At 37.7% G+C, this 15,793-nt stretch overlaps 1 protein-coding gene across 2 annotated transcripts in view; it reads right to left on the bottom strand.

Moving 5' to 3' along the window:
- The window catches only part of fut8a (fucosyltransferase 8a (alpha (1,6) fucosyltransferase)), an 87,373-nt gene that overhangs the window by 34,537 nt on the left and 37,043 nt on the right, over positions 1–15,793 (bottom strand). For both annotated transcript variants that reach the window (XM_058748952.1, XM_058748953.1), the window contains one exon: positions 3,233–3,740. In XM_058748952.1, the coding sequence (XP_058604935.1) occupies positions 3,233–3,435 (203 nt within the window). In that variant the 5' untranslated portion in view covers positions 3,436–3,740. The remainder of the gene's footprint in view (positions 1–3,232; positions 3,741–15,793) is intronic.

Genomic DNA, 15,793 nt, shown 5'->3' with positions numbered 1-15,793 from the left:
AACTTAACTCGAAAGCCATTCTTTTAAATACTGGACTGCATTAAATAAAATATATAATATAATTAACTCCTTAGCATTCCTAAGGTCTCTTTTTGAATGGGATTTGTAATAAAACAAATTTATTTCACAAAAATTAAGACTGTTAAGAATATGATTAATACTGAATAAACAGCCTATAAGGTAAGGCTATTAAATAGCAGTCCCAAACTAGTTTTTGTTAATACAATTAAGTTGGTTTGAGCCACCACAGTCATTTAAACATAATAATAATACAAACTGACACAAAGTGAAAACAACATGGTATTTTTGGGTTATGGAAAGAACAGTTTACATGGTGAATATACAATACTAACATGAACTGTTAATGAAATGTGGAAACTGCTCGAGTATACATCGAGTGCGCGCTACGAACACGGTATAACATCTGACAGGACAGGATAGTTCGTTTTTCTGAGGTGAGAGACTTTTTATTTCGTAACAAGTTACAGAAATAACGATAGAATAATGACACTGACATTAAGCCTGTCAACATCTCATCTGACCGCAGATACTCAATCGGGACAGCGCGTTTTTCTCAGGCACTCTTTACTTAAGCTGCATCTGACAGAAGTGTCAACATCTTTCATGCACGTCTTTTAAAATAAAAGTCTCGCATCAGAAAAACATTAAGAATTAAGTTTTTGTTGTTGTTGATGTCGTTTCTTTGGCCGCACACTCCGCGACCCACCAGTTGAGAAACACTGAAATACTCACCGATACAACACATCGCCCTCTGCTGAAATAAAAGAGGTAACTTTCCTCCGCCTCGTATATAAGCAAGGACCACAATAAAGCAATGTATTTCATATGAATTAATATCAATTCTGGTATATATATTTTTTGTCCCATCCCTAGTCCATACTGCAGTTGTTTTAATCATGTATAATTGTCTGGAGCATGAAATAAGTAGTCTCGCGTAGCCTGACCTTCAGGCTGACGGCTGAAGGTCTTGGAACATTGGCCGCTTTGATGGCCAAAGCCCGCCCAAGAGGCCATATGACTGACAGGTAACGCAACCAATCACGTTTCGTTTTGTGCCGCATCATGTTTAGGGGCGTGGAAGTGTCGCCACAATAACAGACCGGTGTGTAAAACTCTCGGACATATTTTAAAGATTCTATGCCGCGAACTTTAAAATTTTCACATACTTTTGAAAATTCAGCGTTTAGTTGATCCTGACAAGCGCTCGTCACAGTTGTAAACACTTCGTGAGGGGGTTTGGCGCCACGGCTTCTTTGTTTCCAGGCGGAACGTTAAAGAACGCGACACACACGTCTCCCGGAAATCCTGTATAATCTAACCAATCCGACGACGACTTCGACACTCCTGAAGTGTTTCTAGATATGTGTTGCTATATGCATCAGACATTTAGCCAACTATGAGACTATGAAATAAGTAGCTGAGAAATACTTAACTGAAACTGACTGCAAATGAAAAAAGCATTGCTTCAAAGCCTTCAAATGGCCTCTTTTTGAGAATCATAATACAGTATAATCACAAGTCTGTGTTTATGTTCTGCCAAAAAGAATTTAACGAATCCTTTGTACCTAGGCTTGTTTACATTCGTGCAGGAAGTAGGATGTGCTGTTTCCCGTTTTTGTTTATGTGAGGTTGATTTGCATACAATCTTTGTAAAGTAAAAGTTTTTCTTATGGTGCTGATGTGTCCAAAACCTTTCAGTGACATTTACCAAGGTTTTGGTTACTTTGTAGTATTAGCAACTAACTGTTTCTGAAATTCATATCTGATTGTGGCACTATACAGAAGGTCTCTAAAAGCAGCATCTGACAAAGGCATTACACAATGCGTTCAACAGTAAACACCAGTGTTTACAGGTAAAGCAAATTCATATTTAATGTCTTGCATGTATAAATTATTTAGCTTTTTATTATTATTATTAGACAAAGTATTAGTTTCATACACAACACATACATTCAGAGGGCAAATGACAAGTAACAACTTATTAGTTTACTTAGTGTTTCAAACATATATAAAAAGGGGTAAAAAATCTGGCGGTTTATTAAAGAAGAATCTGACAAAAAATTACTATATAAATCACCAAATGTAACATTGTGAGGAATGTGCACGTGTGCTGTCAAATAGGCACATTTGTGGAAAAAGTCACCAGGGTCAATTTAATAATTTACAATAACACTGAAAACTGAGTTTACATAATGTATAAGCAGACAGATGACATGACCACGGCTTAGTGAAATACATGGTGCACACAAGTTTGCATACTGCACATACAGCACATATACGCACGCACATACACACACATTCAGATGAAAACAGCAGGCAGGTGAACTGTGAAGAAGCCTGTTTGCATCTGTCGATTATACAAGGTTTCCCGGAGGGTAATGATCATTTAACTAGCAAAGCAGATCAAATTTAGCCCAATGGCTGTCTGTCAAATGCCACAGTGCATGACAGGAAGTGACTAGTGCAAGCCTGACCATACAAGACCAGCTATTGGCTGACGAGGACCAATCGTAACGCAGCAAGTGTAAATACAAGAGCAATAGAATTACTTAACTGTAACTGTCCTTAAATTTATTGTTATATATGATGAATTTGCTACGAATTGGTGATTTAATGTCAGTACGCAACTACTCTGGGAGGATTTTACCATGCTGGAAATACCGGAAAGCTGTTAGCAAGCTAAAAAACACAGCACCTCGCAAATCTCAACTGCTTGATTGTTTATTTCATTGCAGAATGTAGATTATATTATCATCCAGCTCTAATCTGCTAAATGTAAAAGCAATAAGATATTAGGATATTATTAACATTAACACCATCATTTTCTGTAAAGCTGCTTTGAAACAATATATATCGTGAAGAGTGCTATGCAAATAAAAAACGACTTGAATTTACTTAAAAAAAACCCCAACAACGATAGACTAGTAGACCAATTAACTAGTGGACTAGTCAACAATCTTGCCTCATTCTATCTAGAGTAAACTGTAGTGATAAAATTTTAGGATAACATGCCTTAAAAATCTACCATTTTCTGATTTTTGTGAAGAACGATCATAATCCAACTAACATATCACATATTAGACTTCACAAACCTGTTGGCCTGTGGGCTAACTATTGCAGTAGATATCCCAAATTATATGGGCAATCCAAATAACTCACATTGAAAGACAATCCCTAAAGAAAAATTAATAATAAAAAAAAATTCACCAACCTTAGAGTCTCTGCCATGCGTCTCAGATCTTCATTCTGCTGTTTCAGCCTTTCCAGCTTGGCCAGGATCTTGGAGAGCTCTCTGCTGGACCGTTCCGGATGCTCGCTGTCCCTCACGAGGTGACCCCCAATGTAGAAAAGCAGCGTGCCCCAGGCCAGCAGCACCAGCATAATCCAGCGCCACGAGCCCGTCCACGGACGCATGGCGCCTAGTGCTGCCCAGCGCACACTCTCCTTTCACAACACAGGAGTTTGAGGCATACTCAGCTCAGCGGCAGCGCACCACCTCAGGGCTCCTCCACAGTGGAAGGGGGACGTCGGGGGTCACTGGGTCTCACTTGCGTGTGCACTTAGAGGCTTGGAGGTTATATCATGGCAGCGGCCCCTCGCAGAGAAGGGGCGGAGTGTTTCGAGATCCCTTGAGACTTCGCTTATGAGACTTCACTTCAGAGAACCGACAGCTCTGATGAGTTCTTATTCCTCTAGGGCCTCTGCAAGGGATTCTGGTCCTGTAAAAACACAGAAGCGTGTATGATCAGTGAGGTGATAGGACATGCTTGCGTTAACTGTGAGAGATAAAGGCATAAGTGAGGTCTGAGATTATCTATCAGCTCTGCCTGTTCCTCCACAGAATATAAAACTGGATTGAGCTCAGCTGCTGACAACGCTCCAGTCATACAGCTGTTACTGAGGATTATAGTGAGCTCAAGAAGTAAGTGGAGAAAGTTAGTTGTCAAGTCAGCGCAAAGTGAAAGAGCACATAGTAAATTTCTCAAAATTAATCAGTTACAAAAATGTGCAGGGAAGGACAAGAAAGGAAATAACAAGAATGATATAGAAGAAACGAGAGATCCCAGATATAAAGAAAATAATACTGTTTTTAAAAACACATTTGAATGTTTTTTTTTGTTTATGTTTTCTATTTATTATGCCATTTTAAGTGAGGTTCCAAATCGCACATATATATAAAGGGAAATACCAATGACACAGGGAACAACTGTACATCAATGTATAACTTCATAGAAAGTAGAGAAGAAAATTTCCCCTTTAGTCATTGCACACCACTATTGCAAAAAAAAAAAAAAAAATGTTTGACTTGTTCCAATGGCATGGGTTTCATTGCAATTTTATGTACATAAATACAATAAAATATAAAATAAAATTATTTTCACAAACACACATATAGTGTGTGTGTGTGTGTGTATGTATACATATCACTACATACATACATACATATACACACACACAAACACACACAGCACAATGCAAAAGGCTTGTTGGCTTTTTTTAAATTATTTACCACATTAATTTTAAATTTTAAATCACCAAATAATTATATTATGTATTTAAATATACAAGTATGTATATGTTTTCATTTATATTATATTTGTGTTTATTAACATTATGGATGACATCAAGTCATTGTCTGTGTTCAATGATGTCCCAATTGAACAGATTTTGTTGAGCTTTCCTGTAGCTCAAATAGTAGCGCATGGCACTAGCAAAGTTTGATTCCTAGGAAAGCAAGAACATTTTTTTTAAATGTGTACCTTGAATGCAAAGTAAGTGACTTTGGATAAAAGCGTCATCCAAAATGCATAAATATGAACTTCCAAAGAAATTTCCTGCAAAGTATGACGTGTAATCTGCAATTAATATCTACAGTATCACAGTTTTTGTTGACTGCCAAGATTAAAGACTTTTCCTTTTTTTGTGCATGCAAACTGAAAAGTATGTCATGTGACAACAATGTTGCATGTTACTGTTTGAAATGTTTGCATAATGCATCCAGTTTCGCATCATTTAAAAAAATAGCAGGTGATATGCAAGTAGACACCGCACTATATGAGTAAACAGTGGTCTAGTATTCTATGCACACTGACCACACTTGCCATGCACAGTGGTATGTGCGTTTTCATGTGCATCCAGCGAAAACTTTATCTCATCGCATTCAATTCAGACTGCAAACTCTGGTCAAATATAATTTCTCCCCCCCTCCCCAACACACACACACACACACACACACACACACGCATACACTGTGACTCTAGTTCAACTTGTGAATACTTGTACATTCATTTATTGACTTAAATGAGCAATCATAGTCAAATTGCACTTGTATCACAATCTCAAGTTAATACACGCTGCACACCCACGAGCGGCCACGGTCATATCTTAAAAGTGAACCATTACAGAGCTGAAATAATGTGCCACTCACTGTGCATGTAAAACGAGGCTGACGGATGGGGACTATCTGACAGTTTGGGGAACGTGGGCACCGCTTATCCTTCATTATGAATGAGGGCGGAATATAGAGAGTCATTATGGATTTCTGCACAAAGCATATACAATGCATTATAGATTGCGGTGGTGTGTCAGGCCCGGTAATCAAAGGCCGCAGTGCGGGAATGAATCAATAGAGTGACCTTCTGCAAGTGTCTCAGTACAGCAGACCGCCAGCTATTTATGCACATCACTACTGCAGTCAACGGGGCACTACTACACAGAAACACAGGATTTACCCACACTCCTGCTGGCATACACTGAAATCAGCGCATAATCAAATGCAGGAACTGCTGTCTTACTCATTAAAGATTATTCTTGCTTTTTGGAAATTGACAGTACATACTCTAATGGTTACAACGAAAAGCTTACTAACCAATCTGCCAAGTTCACTTCTTTGAAAACTGCTTATTAACATATTATACATAAATTGTGTTAAAACATAAAAAATAAAATAAATAAATAAATCACAAGAATAATTTACAAAAAAACCCAAATATTATTACAATTTAAAATACCCATTTTCTATTTTTAATATATTTTAAAATGTAACTTATTCCTGTGAAGGCAAAGCTAAATTTTCAGCAGCCATTACTCTAGTCTTCAGAGTCGCATGTTCCTTCAGAAATCATTCTAAAATGCTGATTTGATGAGCATCAGAGTAACATTAAGTAACATTTCTTATTATTATTGATGATGAAAATAGCTTAATATTTTATGGAAATAGTAACACATTCTTTTTCATGATTCTTTGATGAATAGAAAGTTCAAAGGGAATATTTTGTAACAATGTTAATGTATTTACTGTCACTTTTTTATCAATCAGTCTCTTTAAGTTTTACTGTAGATACAGTAGTGAAAATACTAGCAGCTCCACAGTAAAACCTAATAGGGTAAAAATCCTGCTCCTCAAAACTGTATATTAAACATCCAATATATTTTTTTAAATGGTTGCATCACACAGCATTGTTAGGACTTGGTTAGGACACTGTGTAGCAGTCAAAAATAGGGTAACAAGGAAAAAATAATAAATCTGATTATTTTCAGTGTTAGAAATTTAAATGGACTTCATGCAAAAAGTAAACTACTACAAAAGTGTATAATATGGCCAATCAATACGAAGTCTGTTTATTTGATGTGTGTAAAACAGCGAGTGACACATAATTTCTCCAGGGCAGAATAGTGCAATGCAGGACGACATATCTCTTTACTACACTAAATAAAGTGCCTCTTCAGCATGACATTCTACTTATTTAAACTTGTAATTAACTGGGGGGGGGGATTGGGGTTGTGAGGCTGAGATTCCCAGCTTCATACACAAATGTATATCACAGAGCGTCAGTGTAAGTACACACTCAACATCCTCATTATAGAAATGTCACCACTGACTGCTATTAGTCTTAGTTTTAAATGAGAAATGGGGAGCAAGTGATTAAAATACTGCAATAAAGCGAACCGGACGATTTGGTGCTGAAAGAGAAATAATCTGTAAACTGCACCGTCCCGCTTGGGTGCACCCCCCTTTACACCGCTCCTACAGCTCATGAATAATTGAGATCTGCATAGTGACACAGCAGCGCACAGACAAGGACAGCAATAAATCCATAATTAATGCCTGCATTTATGAAAGCGTGCAGGGCTGAACAACAGCCTGCTCAGGTTAGGGTGTATTTCAGCAGAGTTTCATGTATCTTTCTTCCTCTTCTCGTTCTCAACAGCGGATGAGAAACTCAACTAGACTAAAATGGTTAATGGCAAGGTTATTGTTAACAAAAACTATTCTAAAAACCCAAAAAAGTGTGAAAACAGTTTAAAAAAAAAAAAAAGTCTCGATCTAACAGAAGTAGCGACAGATGTTTTTTTTCTATATTGTGATGTAAATCTGAGTCAAATATCGTTCATGAATCTTTCACAAGATCAATAATTTAGAAAATATAGTTTTCTAGTAGTGCACGCTTGTCACGGGGCGAACGAGACGTGCAGATCCATTTGCAAGCTTTATTTACAAGACGTGGTCACAAAAAAGGCAAGACTCAAACAATGGCAAACAGGCATAACACAGGCAAGACAAAGAATATTCCTACGGCCAGCGTGGGTCTACGATCGGCGAACAATATCCAGAGGGCTTGACATGAGGGTTAATCCAAATAACACGAGCAATAGTCCAGGCGAGGTGCAAACACAGCCCGAAACAGCAGGCAAAGGGTTGATACATAGGCACAAGATCAGGAACAAGGCAACGTGAAATGACTAGACTTAAATTAGAACTAGAAACTAGGAATGGCTCCGTAATGTAACTATCACTAGAAGAGTGATATGTGCTAAACAATACTCGGCCATTTGAAAGAGGAAGTCCAAGGCTAATAAAGCGTGTCTGATTGGATTCAGCTGTGTATGTGTAATCAGTGCATTCAGCTGTGTGTGTGTAATCAGTGCAATGGATGATGGGAACTGTAGTCCGGAGTGACATGTAACAGTCTGTGTGGTGAGAGAGTCAATATGATGGAGAGACGACCTCTTGTGGCAGTCGGACGGAAGGCCACGAACTGGATTTGTAACAACGTTTGTATTTTTTTTGGTTAAAGTCATCATAAAATGATGAAAATTAATTACTACTTCTATTAAATTAAATTAATACTTCTAACTATTATACACAGGTTTACTAATTCACTAAACAGGGCAAATTAGTGTTCAACCCCCCCAAAAAAGCGCAGATGATACGGGAAATTCTGCGGGTGTTTTACGGACAATGCGCACATTAAAGAACACAGATGCAGCCAGATCATTTCCATAATGACCAGCACAATCTACCAAGATCAGTGCAACTTACCACATGCTCTAAGACATGCTTTTCTGGGCGTTAAATAATGGCGCAAATTCCAGTAATTTAATGAGCACAAAAGTTAGGGATTCATTTTAAAACTCTCCTCCCATAAATTTTTCCAAAAGATGGTTTGCGCTGGCGCAAGCTGTGAGTAATTCTGGCCCTATATACAGTATTATAGAATTAATTGTATTACTTGTGAGTCATTTTTTCCACACGGTAAGACGTGCATTGACTTACTTTATTGTTATATCGAGTAGCGTTGTGGTGATATATCAGACACTGGGTCTGTTATGTGGATTTGGCACAGTTTTAATCACAATCCCTGTTGCACTGCACTGATCTGTATCGATATGTAACACATTGCGATGTTGTTACCGATACCCAGTCCTAACATCAGCTTGTTCTTGTTGATGCTGCAAAAAACAATGTCAGCCCATGCACTTGATATAGCTGAGTAACCATGCATGCAGTCATGCTACATTGACTTTCACCGTTAGGATTTTCATACCTCAGCTTTTCAGTGTGACACGAAAGAGTTCGACATACTGTCCACAAACTTTAAATGTCTGCAAACTTTTCTTAAAGGTGCTAGAAATTACAGACCTTTAAAGGGATAGTTTACCTTCAAGTCATACCAAAGCTCTAACACCGATTTCTTCTGTTGTGACGTCAATGATACATTTTTCAACATTTCTCCTTTTGTATTCCTTTTGTAGCATGAGAGTAAACAAATGATCACAGATTTTTCATATTTGGGCAAACTACTCCTTTAAAATGCGAAATAACAATAATTTAAAATACTTATCGATTTAATGTTGTCATGATAGACTATCAAAACACAGTAGTGTATTGATATTTCCTTTTCTTCTGTTGGCTACTTCCTACATCTTCAGTAGATTTTTGAAATTAGGTGTTATTGACATTTCTCAGTTAATGCAGCAAATAGAGATGGTCCTTTTCTGCTGTTAAAGATTTATCCTCTTTCTCCTCTCTCACAGCAAGTATAATAGACTCTCTAATTTCCTTTCCCATACTGATGTGCAAACTGTCAGCTCTTTTCATTCCAGTAGAGGTGCATTGTGGGAGCTCCACATGTCTATGGACCACTCCCACTGGCTTCACACTGCATTATGCAGCCTGACTACTGTACGGATCCAATGTCCTGTGGGAATCACTGATAACCTGTAAGCTCTCCATTCAGGTAGAAGATGAATGTTTTAATCATTGAGAAGGATGAGAAACACAAGCATGTCATGTTCAGGTGTGGTCTGGATGCACATGCCTCATGTTTTGTACAGTATCTAGAGCAGTACAAGCCACAGGGCTTAAATGTGATCAGGTTAAGTAGGCCATCACATACAAAGATACAAAAGGTGACAAACTGCTCTCGTTCTGTTTGTGTTCATATTGGACTAAGGTTACGAGTGAAATGTAAGATGCGAGTCTTATATAGAGAGTTTAAAAGAACCAAACCACAAAACCAGGCCTTGATCTTTCATATTAGATCCTGAGATTCAGCTCTAAAAATCTGACACTTCATAAATTTCAGAGCCACTCCAAGAATGATGCCGTGGGATGGAACATTTTTCGTCTCTGAGGACATTTGTGCTTCTGCTTAGAACAACCTACAACATTCATAAAATTAAAAAGTTTTATACCATGAACTACCCACAGACAATATGTGGATTTATCCAGTTTACAATTTGACTTAATGTGACCAGAAATCTGGTAGGAGCATTTCATAACAATCTTCATAACCAGATGTTTCTACATCTCATCTGCTTTTAAAATACCAACCCTGGCTGTTACATTTGCTCTCTCACATTAGTTTCTGTAGACGTCTCATGGAGGCGTTTAATGAACTTGGCCAGGTCAAATGCCATGCTTGCCCCAGGGTGAACTTTTACTGCAATGCAGGAAGCGGTGTTTATCTTGTTTGCATAGTGAAACTCTAATCAATTACATGAAAATGTGGGCTTAAATTTCTGTGTGAGTAAACTTGCGTCGTAAACTCTTAAATCCTGTTCAGCCTTCTGTCTAAGCTGCAGGGCCATGCACTTCTGACAAAAGTCTGTGCAGAAGTCAGATTCCAAAATGTTTGGAAAACTAAAAAAAGCTAGAGGTTTATAGAATTAGAGTTAAAAGAACAAAAAACATTTCAAATGGAGTCTATCTGAATACTGATATTCAGTATGGTTCACTACGGAACTTGTGCATGGAAATACTGAGATAAATTTATGAGATAAAGACTGCATTCTAAAAGTATAGCACCAAGCAAGCATTATCGTGTATAGTGGTCATGCATTATTTTTCAGACTTGTCAGATTGTTTTATACAAAACATCTGAACACAGTGTAATGGAGCAGACCGTTATAGTCTCAAGATGCCTTTCTTAAACTGCCTTTAAAGGTATATTTCACCCACAAATTAAAATTCCGTCATTATTTGTACCCCCTCAATGCACTGTAAACAATCTGGTGTAGGATATACTTTGAAACAATTTTCATTGCTACTAAATAATTACAAAGAAACAGCAAGTAACACATAGAATTAAATGTGAAATGTAGTAGAAGCAGAAAGACTGAAATACAATTTCTTGTAAAACATAAAATAATCAGTTTTATTTACTTAAAAATAGTTTATAGTGTGTCATTTCAAAACTGTCTGACTTCCTTCTGAGAAACATAAAAGATGATATATTGAGAAATCTCTCAGACAAATGGAAGTCAATGATAATCAAAAAAGACACGAGATTGAGTAAATGATGACAGAATTTTCATTTTTGGGTGAACTATCCCTTTCGCATAACACGTACACCACAATACATGTTGACAAATGCCAGCGGAATCAAAAATAAAATGTTATGCCCTCGAAATGTGATAAATAGCCAAATAAAGAAATGCATTTTGTAAAGATGGTTAAGTCTGTTCCATGAGGTGTTTTAGTTCAGGTGGCCAAATGTAATGCTCAGCAAAAAATTAGGGAAAATTAGTTCTTATGGTGTTGAAAGAACAGTTAACAAATTCTATTTGGCCTCAATTGTGGCACAAGTCCTTGGGTTGGAATTCTCTACCCTCCAATTGTCACCCCCTGGCCCTTTTATTCCCGACCCAAGTCCAAACTCACACCAGGAGCAGGTGGCCAGGAGGACAGGGCACAGCACTGGAACACCACTGGAAGGGCATGATGAGGCACACCTGATGTGTATTGTGCTTCATTATTGCTGATATAACTGCAGTTTTCTTTAGAGTTGTGCAAGCGTTTCATTTTTCATGATCCTTCAGAAATCATTGCTGCCCAAAATTTTGGTGGAACTGTGATACGTGATACAAGATTCTTTGATGAATAGAAAGGTAAAAAACAGCAATTATTTGAAATAGAATTCTTATGTAGAATTATAAATGGCTTAATCGTCCCTTTTGAACAATTTATTGCATACTTGCTGAATAAATATGTAAATGAATAAAAATATCAGAGGCATGTCATAATGAGGTGAAATGGCTCTCAAACTAGGTCATAAACTGAGGTTTAGAAATGCATATAGTGTCAGCCTGTGGCAGAAGTGTGAAATTTTGCAAGAAACTGCACTTAAGTGAGATGCTATGCAAGGGGGTACACAACACTCATTGTGTGTGTGTGAGAGTTTTAGCATGCTGAGACACAATGTAAAAGGTGTGGCTTGCGGCTATCACAGATCATCAGAGAAAAGGTCACACCTGCTCGGAAAGAACAGACACATTCTCAGAGGGACCTGTGCATGTGTGTGTATATAAAAACAATTATGCAAAAGAGTGAGCCTGTTCGAATGGGGGGTGGGAGGGCAATTAGGATGGAAAAGCTTTGGTTTGTCTCTTTCATCAGTTTTATATTCAATAAGTGTCACATTAGGCAGGCAACACCTGTTAAGGCAATCTGGTGTTCCCTCTCTAGGTGTATTAGCTTGTGTGTATTTGTACCTGTGTGAACCACACTGAATACTTCAGCTACTGTAGAATAATATAAAGTGTTCTGATGAATTATCTGCCATAGATGCATGAGCACTTCTACAATACACTACATTAATCACACACACACATACATAATATATAAATTCAAAATACAGCATAAAATGCAATAAATTACTAAAGACACAGGCAATAAGTTTAAAATGTGTGAGTGTGTGTCTGCTTGAGCAAGGCCTTCAAATACATGAAACCCCCAAATGGAAAATGAAATCAAGCTATAGCAACCCACCAGTTTCATTACATATCTTACTCAACTTTAAGGCAGGCAGATCTCAAACAGATATGATGCAAGACAGGCTTAAATAAAACTACATTTTTACTTTTTCTTTAAAAAAATAATACAAAAATAAGAGTGGATGGCTGCTACGTTTCAAGAGCATTGACAGGTGGTTGCTAAGGTGCTCTCTAGTTCTCTAGGAGTTGGTCTCTAGACTGCCAAAAATTATTTTTCTAAGTGGTAAATAAAGATACTGGAGTATGTATTACAATAAAATACAGTAAAACTTTAGTTTAGGAACCAATTCTTACTATTAACTAGTTGCTTATTAGCGTGCATATTACTAGCAAATTAGCTGTTTATTAGTACTTATAAAGCACATATTAATGCCTTATTCTGCATGAACATATTTTGGATCCCTTAATCCAAATCCATATCTAAACTTAACAACTACCTTACTAACTATTAATAAGCAGCAAATTAGAAGCTGATCGAGGCAAAAGTCATAGTTAATAACTTAATAGTGTTGGTCGCTAAACTAAATTCTGACCAAAAATACCATTTCAATCTTTCTACTTCAAAATATCATGTTTAATCAATGCGTTACTTGCTGTTTCTTAGTAAGTCTTGTGAAATTTACTAGCAATTTCTGAGTGGAAATTGTTTTCACACCTTTTTTTCTTTTTTTTAAAGTGGAGGTGGCTGCTTACTGATGGGGTAAGCTATCATTCATATCTGTAGAACAAACAGCGTGGGACGAGGTACACTATAAAATTTAATACTCATGCATGGGATATGCTTGTGTTGAAGATTCTAGACTTTCCATTGAACATGAGCGCTTACTTCAGGCTTAGGGGTTCAAACAAACCCGTATTAATAATACTTGCCTCAGTAATGGACCATAACCACTTCTGATCTCTTACTGTATGACAACTCAGTCCTTTCTATTTAATTTTACAATGTGCATCTGTAGGAGTCAACAGATCTCCAGCAAGAGAGCAGCCAGAAAGAGCGATGCTGAATCATCTCGGCACTTTAGAGTGCTGAGTCAAGAGCTGTAATAGACTCTTGGTGAGCTGCAAGTGCAATTGGGGATGTGTGCCTGAGGTTGGGTATAAATTTGATTAAACTTCTTATGAGAGTGGAAAGGTTGAGTGTACACGTAGGTGTGTGTTTTATGGTATGGGTATAGTGGCTATCAAGAAAAATCTATATGCACCATGATAGCAGTAGATGAACATTGGATGGATGTTTAGTGAGAACATATTATTGCTCAGGCCATGAGGTAAGTACAGAGCTATATTTTGTCTTAATGGAAAAGGCACTAGAAGTTGAGCAGCATTGCGGCGGTGCCTGGAAGGTTGTCAGATGTAGTTAGTGTCAGGTTAGCTGATTGAAGTTGCAGGATAAAGTAGGCCTTGATTCTGCTCTTTTTATGAGCCTGTACAATAGATGACCTTTGCTCCAGCACATGTGCTAGAAATGCATGCGAAAATATGACAGAAAGAGAAAGCGTTTTGGAGGCCAAAGGAAAAATGAGCTTGTCATTCTGGCCTTCAGCTATTAGTGAAGAAATGGCAATATGTGCTGGCCCATAGAAAGAAATATGGTTGTACACCGAGCAAACAGATAGATGGATTTACAGTAAAAGAAAAACCTGAGGTATTTTCAGCTTTTTCATTAAGATCTGTTGCACTTTTGCAAAGTATTGCATAGATACTGTGCGAGCTGTGAATTTAATGCCGTACATGCTATGAAATGTAACTGGGGTCACAGGTGTGAGAGGCGGAGAGATGTGGGAAGCGTTTAGAGACTTGAATGTGAGCATGATACCTGTGCCAAGTCTGACGGTCTCAAACTCTCCATTTAAGTCTTGATGAGTGAGAGAGCGGTAGGTGTTTTTGACATGGTGATTACATTCCTTCACTGTGAAACAATCTCACAGGACTCTCAAAAGGAAGAAAAGAAAGCATAAAACAATCAAAAAGGGTAGTATTTAGAGGGAGGGAAATAAAATTTTCAAACCCTGGAAAAAGATAATGGGCACTTTCCACAAATAGGGTACAATATAAGGCACAGCTCTTAAAATTGTATGTTTTTTCTTTTCTTTCAAGAGACGGGGGATGCTTAACCTTCAGAGAATGTTGACTGTCAACATCAAAAATTGTGTTTGCCGTTTTTGCAACCTTTTCGAAATGTCCAAATACTGTTAACACATTAGTATATATATTTAATACAGTTGCACATTAAATAAACATCCAAATAAAATATACATGATGCAATACTGTTCAAATGTTTGGTGTCAGTGAGATTTTTTTTTAAATCAAATACTTTTATTTAGCATGGACAAATTAAATCGATCAAAAGCCAGACAGTGAGAGTTATAATGTTACATGACTGCACCAATTGTTTGTTTGTAATTATTGATAAACACGAGTATGGACATTTAAACTAGCTACTTTTAAAGCTGGGCCAATTTTGTGTAACATAACAAATACAGTACATGATATTTGTAGCTGTGAAAGAGTTGCTATAGCATTTTCCTTATTGTAGTCTATGAGCAGAAGACGACGCAGTGGGTCTGGGGGTTGTTTAAAACCAGGCTCAGTGTCTCTTCTTGTGCTTGCGTAGAGTATTGATCTGCCGAATATTGCTTGGTTAATGAGCAGCACTGATGATTCCACGAGTCGGTCTCGCTAGAAAGGGCTAATCGCTTTGCAGCTGCCTCCAAGGGATGAAAGAACATGAGGAAAGCCTATGAGTGCGTGAGTGGACATGTTAGAACTCAGCCTGTCTTCACACTCACCACCTCTGGCTACACTGAATGCACTGATGTGAGAGCAATCACGCTAAAGTCTCACCCTGTTGTTTCATGGGTGGAGGATAAATCATTTCATCAGCGGAACATATGTCTCACCTGAGTTCTCTCTCGTCTGCTATTGTTCTGTCTTGGCTTTTCTCTATCTTGCTTGTCGGTGCCGATTCTCCGCTTCAATGGAAGGAGGCACGGCCGTCATGTTTGTCTAGACTGATCTGGCAGACTTCAACAGTTCGTAATAGCTCATCTAACCTCTCTTTCCGCCTTTGGCATCATCTGACTGTCAGTCTACCCTGTAATAAGGGTTGAGAAGAACAAGAAGGAATAGTTCAACCAAAAATAAAAATTGTGTCATCATTTACTCACCACATCTTTCGAAACTCGAATGGCTTTCCATATGACCACTTTTTGAT

The sequence above is a fragment of the Onychostoma macrolepis genome, chromosome 17 (assembly GCF_012432095.1).
Source record: "Onychostoma macrolepis isolate SWU-2019 chromosome 17, ASM1243209v1, whole genome shotgun sequence".
NCBI classification, from domain to species: domain Eukaryota; kingdom Metazoa; phylum Chordata; class Actinopteri; order Cypriniformes; family Cyprinidae; genus Onychostoma; species Onychostoma macrolepis.
This window is presented reverse-complemented; position numbering and strand designations above follow the sequence as displayed.